Raw genomic sequence first — 16978 nt, 5'->3', positions numbered from 1 at the left:
CAATTTTTTTGTTTGTTTGTTTTGTTTTGTTTTTTTCAGCCCTAGTCTCCATAGGGGTGCAAGGGGGAGGTAATATTTCTCTGAACATTTCTGTGGCTACGAGAACGGTTAGGCGAGGAATACTTTTTACTCCCGCAGACTGTGTTGTGGCTTGGATTATAAACATGTTTAAAATCTCTGTGCCACTAATATTTCAGCAGAGCCTTCTCCTGTAGCAAATACAGTTCTCCAACACTGTTAATTTATCCTGGCTGTCTTCCCCAACCCCAGCAACTTACTGGAAACTTGTAGGACAGGTGCATCTGAGGTGAGGTGCTAATGGGAAAAGTGGGAGACAAATACCAGTTTCTGACTTTGAAAAGAATATTGCAGTTATACCACCTTCTTCAGTTAGCGCTTTTACAATGTCTGATGATATGGTGTGTTACTCTGTATTCCAGAGATTATCAGTTCTCCACAGAACAACATAACAGTGCCACTCCTGATGCCTCTTGTTACCTTAATGGAGCGACAAGCTGTCATTTTTGAAGGGATGGACCTGTGGGAAAGCAGTGACCAAAGCTGTGAAATAATGCTCAAGCACTTGACCACAGCTCGACAGATAGCACAGAATGCAGAAATGTACAGCTTGACCGCAGAACGGATGCTGGAAGGTAGGGAGCACCAGCAGGAGATGCTTCTGCACAGTAACAGAATGTGTGGGTTATGTCTGAAGAATAAGATCTTAGCTTAAGTGGCAATAGAAGTCACTGCAATAAATTCTCAGCTTTCATGGGAGCTGAGATGGTAGCAAATGTGCTGCAGGAAACTTAGGCTAGGGCCACCACGGATACTGTTTAAAAACAGACAGCAAGCTAGTCATCACTATAGTTCTACAATAAGCAATACAGCATACATTTCTGCTAAATGTACTCCAAGGTCTCACGACTTAATACGCTCAATCTTCTAGCAACTAAATATAAGTACAGGAAGGACAGAGGATAACTTACTGCCTTTTGTACAATTAAAATTCCTACTCTTACCTTTGCAAATAAATCACCACAGTAAAATTCTTCACCAGCAGACCAAGATGCAACACCAAGATCTTTACTGTTTGCAGCCAGAAAGCAGCAATGTGTTAGTAATACAACTTTGTAATTTAAACTTGCAGTGAAAAAGTTGAGAAGGGGAAGACATGTAAGTACTTCTGCAGGCAGCAGGTATACATCAGTAATTACAGGCTATGATTATAATGACAATTATATACAGGCTATAATGACTATTCTAGACCATTACAGTTGGTCTAGGAAAGCCTATCCCAGTATTTGAATGGTACTGGAATATGACAGAGGGAAAAGATTTTCACTGGTCTTCTAGCTTGTTAAAAGAATTGTGCAAAAGAAACCAGTGCGCTAAAGCTTATCTTAATTTGAGGGAATGTGATTTAAAAGCCATTTTTTTCCAAGCAAAAAAAAACTTGCCTGATGGTGATACTGTGGGATTCTTTTTACTTACTAGGTTTCCAACCAGATGAAGAGATGAGTGAAATCTTCAAGACAGAATTTCAGATGAGATTGCTCTGGGGCAGCAAAGGAGCACAAGTTAATAAAAATGAAAGATATGAGAAATTCAGCCAGATTTTAACTGCACTTTCCCGAAAACTGGAACCTCCTCTGGTGAAGCAGGTGGAACAATTAAATATCTAAGACTCTAAACACTATTAAGTGATATACTTGAAATAACCATAGCTTTCTTTTGGTAATTTGATACTGCACAAACTTCTTGCATTTCACAAGATGTTTAGAACTTTTAACAGCACAATGCACACTTGTTTTAAAACTACTGATTTCTAAAACAAATTATTTATTTACTGTGGCACCAAGTCATTTAATGATCCTTTTAAACAGGTAGGTTATCCCTGTAAGATAGTTTTACAGCTTTCTATATTTCTCTAGTGTTGCAATGTTTTCATAATGTCTACAACTAGGGGCATCGGCCTCTTAATGATATTAAAATGAAGCAAATAGTGTAAATGAAGTGATAGATTAACTATGTGACACTGCCGAAAATTTCAGTTGTATAATATTCCTTAACTGAGTACAAAACACTATGTACAGAATTGTGAATTAAAGTCTATCTTTATGCAAAATTATTTGCATACTATGGTTGAAGAAATGATCTGTGACTGCAAAAGAAGGCTTAAATTTCACATTACCTATGAAAGTAGAAAATTAGTTGTGTATGTGTTGGGACAACTTTAAGTGTTTTTTTAAGACAATCTGTAGGACTTTGGCTTTTACTGGAGCCTGTAAAACAGCTATGCTGCCAGGAAATGAATGATGAAATGGCAAGAACAAACAATCCAGATGATTAAAATGCTTTCCAATACAACTAAATGTGGGTGTATGTATATGGTCAACTTGCTTCATCATCTACGGAGATGAATCACTATGATAAGCAGTACTTACATTTTTTTTCTTGGATGACAGCAAAAGGTAAGTTGTTAGCACTTTTCATAGATAATCAGGGTGCATGATGTTTACATAAAGAATGCTTTAGCAGCAAATTCTACTTTGTCAGATACAGATTCAGTGTTCTCAGAAGTTGTACAAATATTTAGGCAAGAACTATGGTTAGTGTTGAATTTGCTTGTTGTCATTAAGCCTGCTTCTAGAGTGAGATGTTACAGCATTTGAAAGTACTGGAATAGTGAGTAGGCTAACCAGAAAACTGACCAATACCAAAATGGTAGCATTCTGTTCCCACCATCTGTAATCAGTGCTGTGGTTCTACAACCATAACAACAGGTTACAAGCTTCCTGTTTAGGCCAGGATGCTCTAAGTCTCCCTCTCAATCTTAATAGAAGAAAAAGGTTGAAACTAATTATTTAGACCATGAAAAGATTTTTTATTCCATGAAAATATTCTCAACAGAGAACACTATTTTTAAACAGAGCATTTAACATTTAAGAAATCAACATGTGCACAAAAAAAAGATTAAAAATTACTGGAAAATGTAAGATTCGTTAAGACAATTCACGTTCAAAATTTTAGAATAAGTGATAACTAGCTATGCAAGGACAGATGTCTTTTTTCCTATGCCTAATAAACCTCATAACAAGTTGCACTATCCCTCATGAAAGCAACCTGCCTCCAAAGGAAGCAAATCCTGGTTTTAGAAAAACAAACAGTAGCATGAAAAGAACATTCAGTCCTTTACCAGGAAGTGTTATTACTGACCTGCAAGGCTGTTAGCCAGGCAAACAAACCACAGGCCCTTTAGCAGAAAATACACAGATCACATTTCCAACTTCTAGCTTTAAAATAAAAAAGCACTAATTAAAACAAAACAAAAACTACATAAGTAGTTTTGTCAGTATTGAGTATTGTCACATTATTATATAAATAACCCTGTATACAAGCTCCAAAAATCTAAACTTTAGAGTTTAATAGCCCCCATAATACACTAGGTCAAGCTGTGTAATAGTGGTATACATAACAAAAGGAATAAACCTCTACACAAGTCACTCATTCAGTTTTACTCGTAGTACAGTTCCTAATAACACTGAAATTAAAAAGAATCCAGCACTGCTGCATCCAAATATTGCTTCAGACCCCAAGAAAACAGGATGTTTTGATTATTATTTCATTTCCCCAAACAGCAGTTGGCTGGGCTGACAAGCTTTGTTTGATGCAAGTATCCCTCCCACCCCCGCCCAACATCGCTAGTCTAATTCTTATCACCCTAATAGATCAGATATGATGTATTTATTAATAGAACCACAAATGGGAGGCAAGACAACATAAGCAATAGGGGCACTGCAGACAACTCTATTTACACGTATAAACATATCCAAATTTCAATTGTTTACAAGTAAAAGTGCACATAGATCATTACAAAGTATCACTCAAATTTCAACAGGTCCATACAATGAAGCATCACCTGGAAACGGACTAGCACTGCAGTAATTAAAATGGGAACTTCATAGTCAAAAACTAAAAGTTTCCATAAAAATATTTTTTAAAATATTAAAGTCAAATTAAGAGATATGTGTCCCAATGTATAAAAATCATGATGCACCATGTATCCTGTAAAGTAGAACTCTAGAAAACACCTACCGTGGCTACCTCAGCAGCTGCAGCACTGTGGAAAGAGCTGAGACACAAAGCCCTTTGTGAGATACTGTAAGTGGTAGTGTTGGCAAACAACAGATTTAGGCACTCAAGTTTAAGGCAGCATTTGAATGGCAAGCAGTCGACTTCTGAAAACAGTCATTAGCTTGCAGTGGTGAATCTCTGGTGGTATTCCAGGTTTTCAGTGCGCACAGTAGGTTACTGAAGTGCTGAAGATGGACTACAGGTCTAGGAGTTTCTCTTGACTGGATTGTAGGCTAGAGCTGAGATGTATTATTTCCCCAAATCAACATAAATACATTATGGTCTCTTATCAGTTATGCCAAAAACTGGAATGTAATGATGGTTGCAGTGGAAAAGTTGTGGAAAAGTTATAGCAGCATACATGGATACTGGGATGAAATTCTAGTGCTGAAGATATTTGAACAGAATGATTTGTTACAAAATAAGAAAAGCAATGATGTCAAAAAAGTGTTACACAGAGATGCCTGACTGTCCTAGGCATGCAGGAGGAGGTTAAGGGCGAGCATGGAGGTGGCACAGGCAGACTGGTAACTGACATGGTTCTAAATGACTGCCAATTACGTGAGTTGGAAAAAAGTGTAAATGAGACAACCAGAATGTAGCACAAGCTAAAATCTAGTTCGTGCCCTTCGGACCACCTATGACAAAACAAAGAAATTTTAGGAGCAGTTGCCTTTTTACTCTGGTAATGGAATGCTATTTTCCTGCACAAACTTAAGAATTCGTAATGCATCCTTAATTATGTATGGAAATGCTAAGAATGTTAGTGACTAAATGTATGTCTGCATGCATTCATGCAACTAGCTTTTCCCCTTGTTTAATGGGCCTCCCAGTCTAATACCTTCCCCCACCCCCCCCCCACCCCCCGCCCCAAGCAGCTGCATGTAACCTCCTTCAAGATCTCGCCCATTTTCTCAGAAACCCGCTTCAGGAACCTGCAGTCCAAGAGGAAAAAGAAAAGAAAAAAGTTACTGAAGGCCTTTAGAAGACAGAGAAGTGTGCTCAGTTCTAACAGGCCATTCTCAGTGGCTATGCATTAGCCTTGTATTACTTCCACAAATCCACATTCCAAATACAAGCTTTTAGTTTTTAGCTTAGTTTTTTTTTTTCTCTCTAGCAATCAAGTAGTGCAATGCAGTTTCCAAACCTCAGTGATTAACAGTGAGGGAATTAATTACTGTACATTCAAGAGCTTGATTTCAAACTAAACATTATGCAATTCAAAGACTTAGCTTACAGGCACAAATTAAGAACATAAAATCATTCCCTTTTCTGGAGCAGAGAGCTTAAAATTCAGTGAAACATCAACAATTACAATTGTTGGCTTGTTTGTTTTTTTGGTGGTGGTGGTGGTAGTGTTTCGGGTTTGGTGGGGTTTCTTTAGGTTTAAGGTATCTAGAGTTAAAATAATGGAGTTGTGTCCTGTTCACAACGTTTTACTTTACAGCCACAGAAAGAGAAGGAGAAACACAGGTCAGTGGACTTTCTGTCCTTTTAATCATACTGTTTCTTCCTGAGTAGTTCTGTTGAGCTTTTAGAATCAGAAAAGATTTTCCTGTTTAAGAGGTGAAAGCTGCCAAATATTTGCTAAGGAAGGAAATTAATAATTTTCAGTAACCAAGTTCAGTTAGTTATTAGAGGAAAAAAACCTCTGGTTTAAGCATACAGTTTAAATTATAGAAATGAGAACAATACATCTTAGAAGTCTTTAAAACTTAAATTTCAGTTCTCTATAAAACCAAAGTATTGTGTAGAACAAGCAGGAATCCTGGTCTTTCTCCATTTAATAGCTGAATTGGATTTAGTACTCTGTAGAGCAGGAACAGTGAAACAAAGTAGAAAACACTGGCCAAAATTATAGAACAATTTAATGCTGTCATATCTGAAAAGGCTGTGGCAAACCCACATTGCAAACAACAGGCCCCTCCTCACTTCTGTTATTCTAATGCTTTCCATGAACCTGTGAGACTTACTATTTGTCCACTATTTTCCCTGGGGAATGTATACTTGTAAGCTGCCAGTTTACTGTTAGATATAGGTTACTGCACCTTTGCTGTTTTTCTCTAGCGTTACATCTATATATGACGTTGGTACATAGCCTTCCTCTCCATTTTGTCTTCGAGCTCTTGTCCACCCATCTCCTTTGTCCTCCTCAATAATGTACAAAATTTCCCCTTCTTTCATTGCTAGAGTGCCTTCGTTATGACCTGGGAAAACAAAAGGCAAAGAAGTCTTAATGTGCAGACAGAATTTCAAGTCTTTTTCCCAGACCACAGTTTACAGATTATATATAAACAGGAATTATCAAAAAATCTGTGCAAGAGAACATACGGTCAAACAGGCTTGCAGATGAAAACCTCGTCTTTTTTTGTAAAGCTGAATATCTGCCAGTAGCTGTGATAATATTTATCTTAAAACAGCACCAAAGTACTGCTTATGAATTAAGGTTATTTATAAAATACTTCCACTAATCTTATAAGCAACTAGTTACTCTTAAAACTTAATTTACTTTAAATCATTTTACCTCTCTTCTTTGTAACAAAAGAAATCCATACATTTTACTGAAGGAATCATAGTGTATGTTGTCAACCTTACCATCAAAGGGATATATTGCCTTGCAATGTCCTATAGCTGGTAATGGATCATCATCTTCAAACTCATCATCAAATTCATTTGTATGTGCATGCTGCTGTGGTGGTCCTCGAACTTCCTGATTTGCATCATCTGTGTAACTCCCTTCAGGGCTGTAATGCAATGATTGGAATGTGAGGATTCTGGAGAGGTTTTAGCTCTGAAACACTGAACATACATGCATCATAGAAAGGGTAAGACCATGGATATTGTTCTGGGAAGGCCCATTAACAGTGTTTATATTTGCTCCTGGAGGTGATTTTCTGAAAATGTTTTGATCTAACAAAGGTTTTGGACTGAATTCTGCTACGAAAACAAACATAACTTTGACATACCTGTCTCTACAAAACATGGAAAACTGGTGAGCCTTATGGAATGGAAAGAGTTCACTTTAAGAGGCACTGGTATTTAATGAGTGGTTGTTTCCATTAGACTCAATTTTTCTATGCTACCATAATGATGTGAAGTGAGCTCTAGCGCTCAGAACCAGTAGGATTTTCCTCTGGAAAAATAAACTTTCAGAGGATAAGGAATAACCATCACCTCCTTTTAACTATCAGACAGATGTATTGATTCTAGCATAAGATACAAAAGCAGTAGAGATAGAATAGTGACCTCTCTCTGCCCTGTGTTACAAGGTGGTTGATATCACTGCTGTGCCGCCTGTCGCTTCTGGCTGCTACTTTACCTTCAACTTCAGAGAGCCAGGCCTGGGGGAAAAAAAGACAAATACTGGTTTCAAGACAAAAGTTGATTCTAAACCAGCAAGAACCATTTCAAAAATGCACTTAAGTGCACGCTGTTCAGTTGTCAGTACACAGCCACAAAGAGACTGCATTCACACATGAAATCTTGTGATTATTTCATATGACGTATTAATCTAATCCTCTCTGCTTAGCCTGTGCTCCATACTTGAGGTAGGTAATAAGGAAAAAACCCTTTAATCTCCTATGAATTGCAGAATAAGTGATTAATAACTTTTTAACAGTTTGCATCTTTATTAAAGTATACCGTCATTATAGCTTCAGACTAACATACCCGAAAATAGCATACCCTAGGGACAATTGTATTGGGAGCTTGTTGTTAAACCAAGTAGTTTCATGACTCCTACATTTATAACCCATAAGGCAAACTACAACATTACTATTCATTTAGATTTTCCGATTAATTGTTTTAGATTCTCACCTCATTCTTGTGTATTTCCATCCGAAGACGGTCCATGTTGCTCATTGTCTCAGCTAATTTTGGTTGCAGACTGCTTGGATCACCCATCTGGGGATTTTTTTCATAAACATCTTTCATCTTGATGAGGGCATCTCTAACAGCATACAAAACCCCACAATAATTATAAAATTACAAACATCTGTACTGGTTCATTAAAGCTAAAATACTATTTAGGTGTATGAGAGCCTGACCCATGATTAGAGTTCCTAGATCCTAAGCACAGACATGAGGAACTACTGCTCCCTGTAACACACCTAACGCCTTTTCCCGTTCTGTCATCTTAACATTTTGCTTTACTTTTTCATGTCATGCACAAGCATGCAAGGAATCCAACTGTCAACACTTCTCTATGCAGTGTCAATACTGTTTTCTGTACTGTTATGCACAATTTTCTAAATATTATGTTCTTTTCATAATGCACTAAGCTGCAGCTCTTTTGCTCAACAGACCTATGCATTGATTTTTTTTTTTGTTTAACAGCATGCTTTTAGATCCAATGTTTCCTATGCAACATTAGGATTGAAATATGTATTATAGTGAAGCAGCAGGAGGAGGCGATGATAACAATCTACATACAACAGCACATCCACTAAAAATGCTTTGTAATAGCTTGTAATAGTGTATTCTCTCCTACTGTCTGAGAGCTGTTGGCCTAAGCAGAGGACTTCAACTGAAACTGACATAAAGAGACCCATGATGAACCTCTAGAAAAAATGCACTCACTTTTGGTCGGTTTCCTTCTGTAGTTCTCTGTTGAGTTCATCAATTCTCTGCTGCAGTTTCTTGCGCCTTTGTTCTGGAGGGAGGTGGCTGAAGTCTTCTAGTGCAGGGCCCTGCAAATATGAATGCTATTAAAGAAACAGCACACACACATTGAGACAGCTGAACTGACATACCCACACATGAACAGCGGTCACTGGAAGCAGGATGGACCTTCTTAAAAACTCTCTACTTGACACACAGCTTTTTAAGAGACCACAACAGAATAAATGCAAGTTTTTGGTGCCAGCTTGTAGTCACTCATTCAAGGTTCTTTTTGCCTTCTGCAATAGGTGTCTCAGGGTTGTAATTAATAATTTCTAGGCTTAATAATAATTAGTCTGAAAAGCTGAGCCACGAACCTCCCTTTAGCAAAATCAGAATTAATTACTAACAGTAATTTCAGTCAGAACAAAAGTCTAAGATGTGTATATAATAATAGTATGTACATAATTGATTCTTTCCATGGATTATGTTTTCTATGGCTATTCAGATGCTGTCAAAAGAAGAATACTGTAATTTGGACCTACATTACAAATCAGTACTGTAATTCCCTTTCAGAAGTTCATCAATCTTGTTAGAGAACGTATTACAAGAATCTCAATTAGACGTACAAACTTCTGATACATTTTACCTAGCATAAAAGCAGTTCACAGAACACAGAATTTATATACCATCAAAATTAGGACTTAAATTTGTTGCTGAATCAAAACTTGGTTAAATATTCTATGTCACCTTTTTAATTATAGAAAAGAATGTTTCAGGGAGGAAAAAAAAAAGTTACTTTTCAAACACAATTCCCCCCACCTCTCCTTTTTTTTTTTAATACTTAAGACCAACTATTGTTACAATGTAAGCTTGTGCCAGGGTTATAAACAGGATGGAAGGACTTGTGTGTATGAAGAATGAGAAGAAATTTTTACATATCCTGTGAATTTGTTGTGCCAACTCTTCCCCTTGGGTGACAGACACCTATACTACTTTCTAAGAAGGAAATACAGTACACATATTAATAATAGAAAGTTACATTACTTTTGTGCTAGTTGCATAAGAAGGTTATTTTTAGCCCAAGAAACCTGCTTGCCATTACAGAAACCCTCCTCAGAGGTAAACTGAACTTGACAATTCTCTTCACAAGAAGAAATTTGACAGAAACATAACTGTCAAGATTTTGATACAAGCAGCCTTAGGCTCAGTTGCTAATTCCAATTTTCTAGATATGTCCCCCTCTTAAGATCTTCTTGCCCCTCAACTTCCTGGTTCTTTTTCACTTGCAAAATCATAATCTCATTACTTTTTAAGAAGGGAATACAAGACACCATATAAGATGGACAATCAAGATATGTTGTTTCCAAAATAAAGCAAGAGCTCTTCTTTCTGGGGGAAAAAGTCTTTTCAGGTGCTTCTACATGCTACAGGGAAAGAAAAAGATAATCACATCCTCTATATGATTGCTCATTACAGGTCAGTTAAAACTACCCTATCCTACAGTAATAATCAGAAGAACACTTATTTCTGTGAATTTTGCGGATCTACTCTGCAAAATTATAATATTGATTATGATGTGCTTTTAATTTATAAAAGCTTCATTTATTTCAAATTATTTATTTCATTTATTTCAAATATAAAAGCTTTCTAATACTCCTGAACATAAAAGATCATCTCCCCTGCAAATGTTTGGTTAAATTCAAGTGACTGAATATTGCAGTATTCAATATTTCTCTTTTAAACAAGTTTTGTAGTCTTTTTGTATAACTATTTTATGCTGCTTTAACATTTCTCCTGACAAAAAGAAATCCCTAAGTATTTCCATTATCACCAGCTGATGAATACTGGTCAACCTTAAAATTCCAAAATCACATAATTAGTTGCAGCTGGATCACGTCTAATTATCTCACATTAAGCGTGGATGATTAAGAACATGACTGTGTATGAGAGTAGAAAGTCTGGAGATGCATTTCAGCACCTGACTTAGCAGTTATGATATGGAAACACTTTCAAAAGATTACTTTCATGCTATCTTAGCAGAAGTACAGCAGACAGATCAGCACACGGGCTTACCATCTTCACCGACCACTGCACAGTTCATTTGAAAACAGAAAGAAACGGGAAATTATTCACATGCAATGACCAGTTACAAAAATGATTAATGCCTAAAACCATATCTTTAAAATATTTTTAAAGATTAAAATTTAAAAATTATAAAAAAAATACATGTTACTATGAGCACAAGAACAGCAAAATACAATAATCAGAAATACACTTCTGCTTTAAGCATTACTGATTTTAAAAATGTCACTAGGTGATAACGGGTAGTTTAACTTACAAAATTGTAATACACAATTTCATTGAACAAATTTTGAATTTTAGTGCTTCAAATAATATGCTTAAAGAACTTCTGTTGTGGGAGAAGAAACGAACACACAGCCAACAACACACAAAATAGCAGAATTCAATGATGATGAAGGACTGATCAGCCATATACAAATATTTTGTTAATTATAGCTAACAATCCACTACCATCGATTTTACAAAGGTAATTTTTACCAAGTGTTTTACCTTATTATCAAAGCAGAACTACAATAAACAAAGACCTTTTAAGTTAATAATTTTACTTTCTGAAAACAGCACGTTTGAGTCATTGCTACTATCTAAAAATGTTTTACTTGGATGAAAATAAAGCCATTTAGAGAGTTACAAGTTCATCCTTAGAGGAAGCAAATAAAACAGACAGGTGTTGAAGCTTTGGCTTAACATGTCACAGCATTTGGAAGATCCACTATGCGTCCCATGACCTAGTACAAGTCTTTCCAGAGGAAGGCCAAGCAACTTAGAATACAGTTATCTGTGACATCATTTATGACCTTCAACAATTGTTGTGACAGTTGATTAGAGCACACACTTAAAATTGGAATTTCTAGCCATAAAGAAAATGACACTCCTTTGCAAATGTTACCATGGTAGAAACCTCAATAAAGTCCAAAGACATAAAATGGCTATAACAATAAACTACTTTTATGTATACAACATATCCATTTATGTATCAGGTAGCACTGAGCAAAGACCTCTCACAAGCACTAAAACTACCTGGAAATGTTAAGACTTCAAAGAATAATAAACAGTACAGAATAACAGTACTAAAAAAGAAAGGAGCAGCTACACTTAAGACTTTTCAACAGCCTATTACTTTTATATAGAGTTGTAACTTAAACTACTGTATGCTGCTTTCTCTATATAGCACATGACAGGAAAAATCTGATGCACGAAGTACGGAATGAGAGCAGTTTGGTTTTGCGATTTCTAGTGCCTTGAGTGACATCTTATACAGGGCATGTAAAACAAAATAACCAGTATGCTTATTATCTGGTATATGGCAATTCATGGATAAATCTCAGTAGAAGCCCAAACAAAATACCATTTGATAGCTCTTCCTGTCAGTACTACTTGGACATCATTTTCCAGGGACAAAACAGAATCATGCTAGCATCTACTAATCACTGATTCAAGATGTATTAAAAAGGTAAATCTGATCCATAACACACACAATCTATTAGAATTACAGTATACATTTCAAGGCACTTGATACATGTGTTACCTATTAAAATATTTGAAAGGTATTGCAAAAAAAAAAAGTCATTAAGTGTTCATCTCTAGATTTATAGAGATTAAAATATCTGATACTGTGGGATATTTGAATTAATCCAGATTTGTATGACACTAGCACTCCTTGTTAATTTTACAGAGTACTGTGTGTTAAGTTCATACAGTTTTACAGCATTATCAATGAATTACTAAGAATAAAAAATTAAAGTACTGTTTCAGTTTCCATGGGCATTGTGTAGTTGTTAGGAGATGATCTTTTGCTTTAGTAAGAGATTCTAGAACTACTAATACTGTAAGGTGTTGACTTGTGAGCCAGGAGCTGATACATCTAGTGATAAACAAACAAGTGGTGTAATCAAAATCTCTGCTATTTCAGCAACCGTGCAATCAAATTCTACATTGAGTGCTAAAGAAGGAACATTATCTTCATGACCAAAATAAATTATAACACAAGTAATTCAGAAGGAGAAAGGAGAAACTGCCCTCCATGAACACACTCAGAGGAGCAGAAGAATCTTCTAAAAATGGTGGTGGTAGAAGGGTTATTCGAAAATATGTGGGGGCCTGAAATAAGATACCACAACATGACTTAAAGAAAATAAATTTAAAATTTGAATAAATTTTAAATATAACTCATTTTGGTTCAGAATGACAGCAAGGGAGCCTCTGAATTGCTTACTGCAATACAACATTGTTGTGCGTTGATCTCCTCATTACATCTACAGTATCCAGCCTTTCTCAATGCATATGAGACAGCACGTTGATTTTGTTTTCAAATATGAGCAAATCATGAATTAAATGTAATCGAATTCATCCAATTACCTCATTATGTGGATCAATATCATAGCACACGCATGAACTGGGCAGCCTGTGTTTCACCAACATAACAGGAAAGCGCCAGTACATTTATCACTAGTACTATAAATGTTGCTAGAAAACCACTTAACAATTCCCTTTTACTGTCTTCCAGCAAATTCTATTTGCAGATTATGCCACTATAGATCAGTAAATGAATTGATTAATCTCAGAAAGTAGCATTTGGTAGTAATTTTTCAGTAATTTTACCTAAACAGACCTAGGATGACGAAAAACAATCAATCATAAAATGCATTAAAATTGCAATGTTTCAGTATTTCAAAATCTGCAAGCACCATGTGCTACAACCTTTGATGTACAAAAGATAAACAAAACTTCTCTTAGTTCAGTCTTGTCATCAGTTACTATTATTTCAATTAAAAGTCAGCAATAAGATGTGATCTGTCAGATTTTTTCTGGTGACTATATATATACCCAATGATAAATTACTGCAAAAATATGTTCCATGATGGTAGGAAAACATTTGTGAATGTGAACGACAATGAAAAAAGGTATCAAACACATGCTGAGCACCCTCTTTATAAAACCTTCATTTTAGGCACTAATATTTGGAATGTTGTAAAGGGTATTTCTGTTTTATTTTCATTTTAATATGTTGGTAAGGTCTATGTAATATGAAAAAAAGAAGTATTCTGAAAGTGACCTTGTAGCTGAAGTGTTACTTTAAACAGAGTAAGCCTTATAATGAGGGTGAAGAGCATTAGAAAAGCCACATCACAAACACACTGCTCATAGCCCATCATGCATTTCAACTTGTTATCCAACTTACCCCTCTTTTGAGGCTTCTGAAAGAAGGAATTCTGGGCTTCCCTGTTTTTATGTCACTCATGCAATAATGCACTGGTTCAATGGAGAATATGGGATACTGGGACCCATTAGGAGTACTGGATGTGTATAAACTAGTAGGGGTTAGGGGTGGGGACTGTGGCTAATGTGGAAATAAAGAAAGCAATAAATAAGCCAAATGTTCAAAGTGATTTTAAAATGAAAAGTCTGTCTTATAAAATTTCCATCCAACACAGAAACACCTTGTAACGTTCCACAGACACATTTACACTACAACTGTAATACTTTTAAAAGGTTTCTGTCACGAATCTTCATGACAACTTCAGAGTTACAATGAAGAAAGCTTTAGACTCAACTTCCACAAGATCCGAAAAAGATCCTGAAGTTGTTTATCTCCTCTCTTAGAACAGTTAGTTCTGCTTTTCCCAACCTTAGTTAGAGTCATTCTGGAAGCTTGTGCATTCCTGCTCACATTTCCTTCCTATATTTTGATTCACATTACCAGCTAAACTATGTAAATAGAAATACTACATGTATCTATGGAGAATGACTAAAAAAAAAAAGTATACTCAATCTCTGTAATCAAATTGGACTTAAATAATGGCTGAACGGCATTCCTAATCAACATAATCCCTAGAGCTTTCTCTGCTTTCTTCCTCCCCTTTTAAAAAATTGCTTCTCTCATTTTTTGTCTCTTATACCCCTGCTGCTTTTGCCCATTTCAATTTTTCTATTTCCTCTGCTGCACAATTCATTCCCTTTCCAAAAGGCTTTTATATCTACAGTAAGTAAGCGTGGGTGTGTGGGTGTGTGTGTGTTATATTAGCTAATATAAGAATATATTTTTTACATTTTCAGTAATATTTACAATTGTATTTTTCTGTTAAAATACATTGTTTTTAATATTTTATATATCTATATATATTCTTATATTTTGCTCCCAGCTGCTGTTTTTTTGTAGTGTATCCATCCATCCCTCCACAGAAAAACAGAAAAAAATGGACATAATCCTCCATTTCCTCTAGGTACTTAAGGAGGAGGTGCATGTAGTACATACACGTATATGTACATCTGTGATTCCATATAGGAAACAGTAGGGATGAGTCTCTGAATGCTACATACCAAAAAAAAAAAATAGGAAAAAAAAACAGTGTCAGCTTTCTTCACCTATCATCATGCAAAGGAATTTCTTGTAACTACAGTAAATGCCAACATCCAGACTGTACACCAGTTTAGATTTTCACTGCTTCACTGTCCACGGAAGAGGGGGGGGAGTTGCACAAAATTCTTGGGAAGATGGCTTATTACCAAACTAGTAGTCGTGATCTAATTTCAGAACAAGTTAAATCCCACCTATCTCTGCAGCCAAACGCAATAAATATACTAATGCATTGAAATGATAAACTACTATCAAACATTAATTATGCTGCATGAAAAGTAAATAATCAATTTTCATTTCAACACAGCTGCAGTTACACATAACAAACACACTGAGAAGGAGATGTAGCGATCTGCTTGCTTGGAACAATATCAATTGGTTTAAAAAAAATCCTACGACTAATGAGCTGTAACAATAGTTTTCTATAATAAGTGGCAAATACTGATTTGGAGCATTAAAATAACCTCACTGAAATTTGTGGGAATCATTAAAATGACTTTCTGATACGCTCGAATACTAACTAAAATCCTAGTGTAAAATTTAAACATGTACCTGCATTTATATAGCTAGCTCATGCTTGTATTGAAAACCTTTTCTGTTGATCCATGAAGGCACCTAGCACAGAAAGCATCAATTGAAAGGAGCAATTCCTCTGCTTTCAATTTTTTTCCCCTCAAGCTTAGGAATATTTTTACCTATTTCTTAGTACTATTCCTTCGGGGTTATTTACATGTATGGAGCTTCAACAGTATGTCTTATCAGTAAGGTATTGTAAGTTTTAATTTTTTCAGACAAACTTAAATGTTTTCAAAGCTAGCAAGTTTAATAAAAATCTATATAATATTCCTCTATAAAAGCATATATAAAACGTGCCAGTTAAAAGTGGGTTGCTTGTTGTAATATTAAAGAGATCTGAAGTCTGCCTGCTTTCAAACCATACCTCTCCCTCGTGACCTTTTTTGTTTATTTTGACATTCAAAATCAACACCTTTTCTATGCAATTGCAAAAAGTCTTTATGGCCACTTAGAAATAACAGAAATTGGAAGCTACTTTTATTTACACTATTTAAACCCATGCAGAATATCAAATACCTAATAAAAAACATTCCAGGACAGAAATGACTAAAAGAAAAATTGCAAAACTTCCCCCATTTTTAATATGATAAATATCCAACCTTACTCAAACCTTCAGATCTCTTTGTACATCTTCAAAAAGACAGTGGAGGGCAAGGGGAAAGTTATATTAAAATAAGTAATTGCTGCTTCCAGGTACTCTGAATCTTTACATTTTAATTTTCCAAATAGTAATTTCAAAATTGTTACCTTTGGCTTCTTTCCAAACAGCCACAGCTTTCCTTTAGACTTGCCCACTGTAGTTTTTGAATCAATTCTCATTCCTTCCTGCTTTGGTGTACTGATGGTTCCATCAGAGATAGTTCTGTAAATATTCTGACTGTAATCTTCAAATGGAAAATCTCCAGGAGGTTCAAAACCAGATTTGAAGCAGTCTATCACTAGCTGGGAGTCCTAAACATGGGACATTAATGAGTTTAAAAAGAAAAACAAGCAAAGCCATCAAGAGAGAAGGAAACATGGAGACAAATTTTCCCTTTAAGCACGAAGATGCACAGGTGGGAAACAGAACACAAAATGCACGCTTGTGCATAGATCAATTTAAGACAGCATATATTCTTTTTTCTCAGTAGTGTTACCAACAGTGTAAATCAAAGTAAACCCTGCTATTCAGAACCCAGCAAGTAGTCCTTCCTGGTTCTCACAGATTTAAAACAGAACATGGTTTAG

At 35.7% G+C, this 16978-nt stretch overlaps 2 protein-coding genes across 13 annotated transcripts in view; one reads left to right on the top strand and one right to left on the bottom strand.

The window, feature by feature from the left end:
• The window catches only part of BCAR3 (BCAR3 adaptor protein, NSP family member), a 97331-nt gene extending 94966 nt beyond the window's left edge, over positions 1-2365 (top strand). For all 9 annotated transcript variants that reach the window (XM_083847460.1, XM_083847459.1, XM_083847462.1 and 6 more), the window contains 2 exons: positions 441-653; positions 1498-2365. In XM_083847460.1, the coding sequence (XP_083703586.1) occupies positions 441-653; positions 1498-1685 (401 nt within the window). In that variant the 3' untranslated portion in view covers positions 1686-2365. The remainder of the gene's footprint in view (positions 1-440; positions 654-1497) is intronic.
• A 498-nt stretch (positions 2366-2863) lies between these two features.
• The window catches only part of FNBP1L (formin binding protein 1 like), a 53447-nt gene continuing 39332 nt past the window's right edge, over positions 2864-16978 (bottom strand). For 2 of the 4 annotated variants that reach the window (XM_083847466.1, XM_083847468.1), the window contains exons 9-14: positions 16499-16702; positions 8716-8825; positions 7954-8086; positions 7384-7478; positions 6733-6881; positions 2864-6344 (exon numbers count right to left, since the gene is read on the bottom strand). In XM_083847466.1, coding sequence (XP_083703592.1) covers positions 6166-6344; positions 6733-6881; positions 7384-7478; positions 7954-8086; positions 8716-8825; positions 16499-16702 — 870 coding nt within the window. In that variant the 3' untranslated portion in view covers positions 2864-6165. Of the gene's footprint in view, positions 6345-6732; positions 6882-7383; positions 7479-7953; positions 8087-8715; positions 8826-10812; positions 10828-13999; positions 14159-16498; positions 16703-16978 lie in introns of all 4 variants that reach the window. The other 2 variants (XM_083847469.1, XM_083847467.1) reach the window with 2 other exon arrangements.

The sequence above is a fragment of the Anser anser genome, assembly GCF_964211835.1.
Source record: "Anser anser genome assembly, chromosome: 8".
Classification (NCBI taxonomy): Eukaryota; Metazoa; Chordata; class Aves; order Anseriformes; family Anatidae; genus Anser; species Anser anser.
This window is presented reverse-complemented; position numbering and strand designations above follow the sequence as displayed.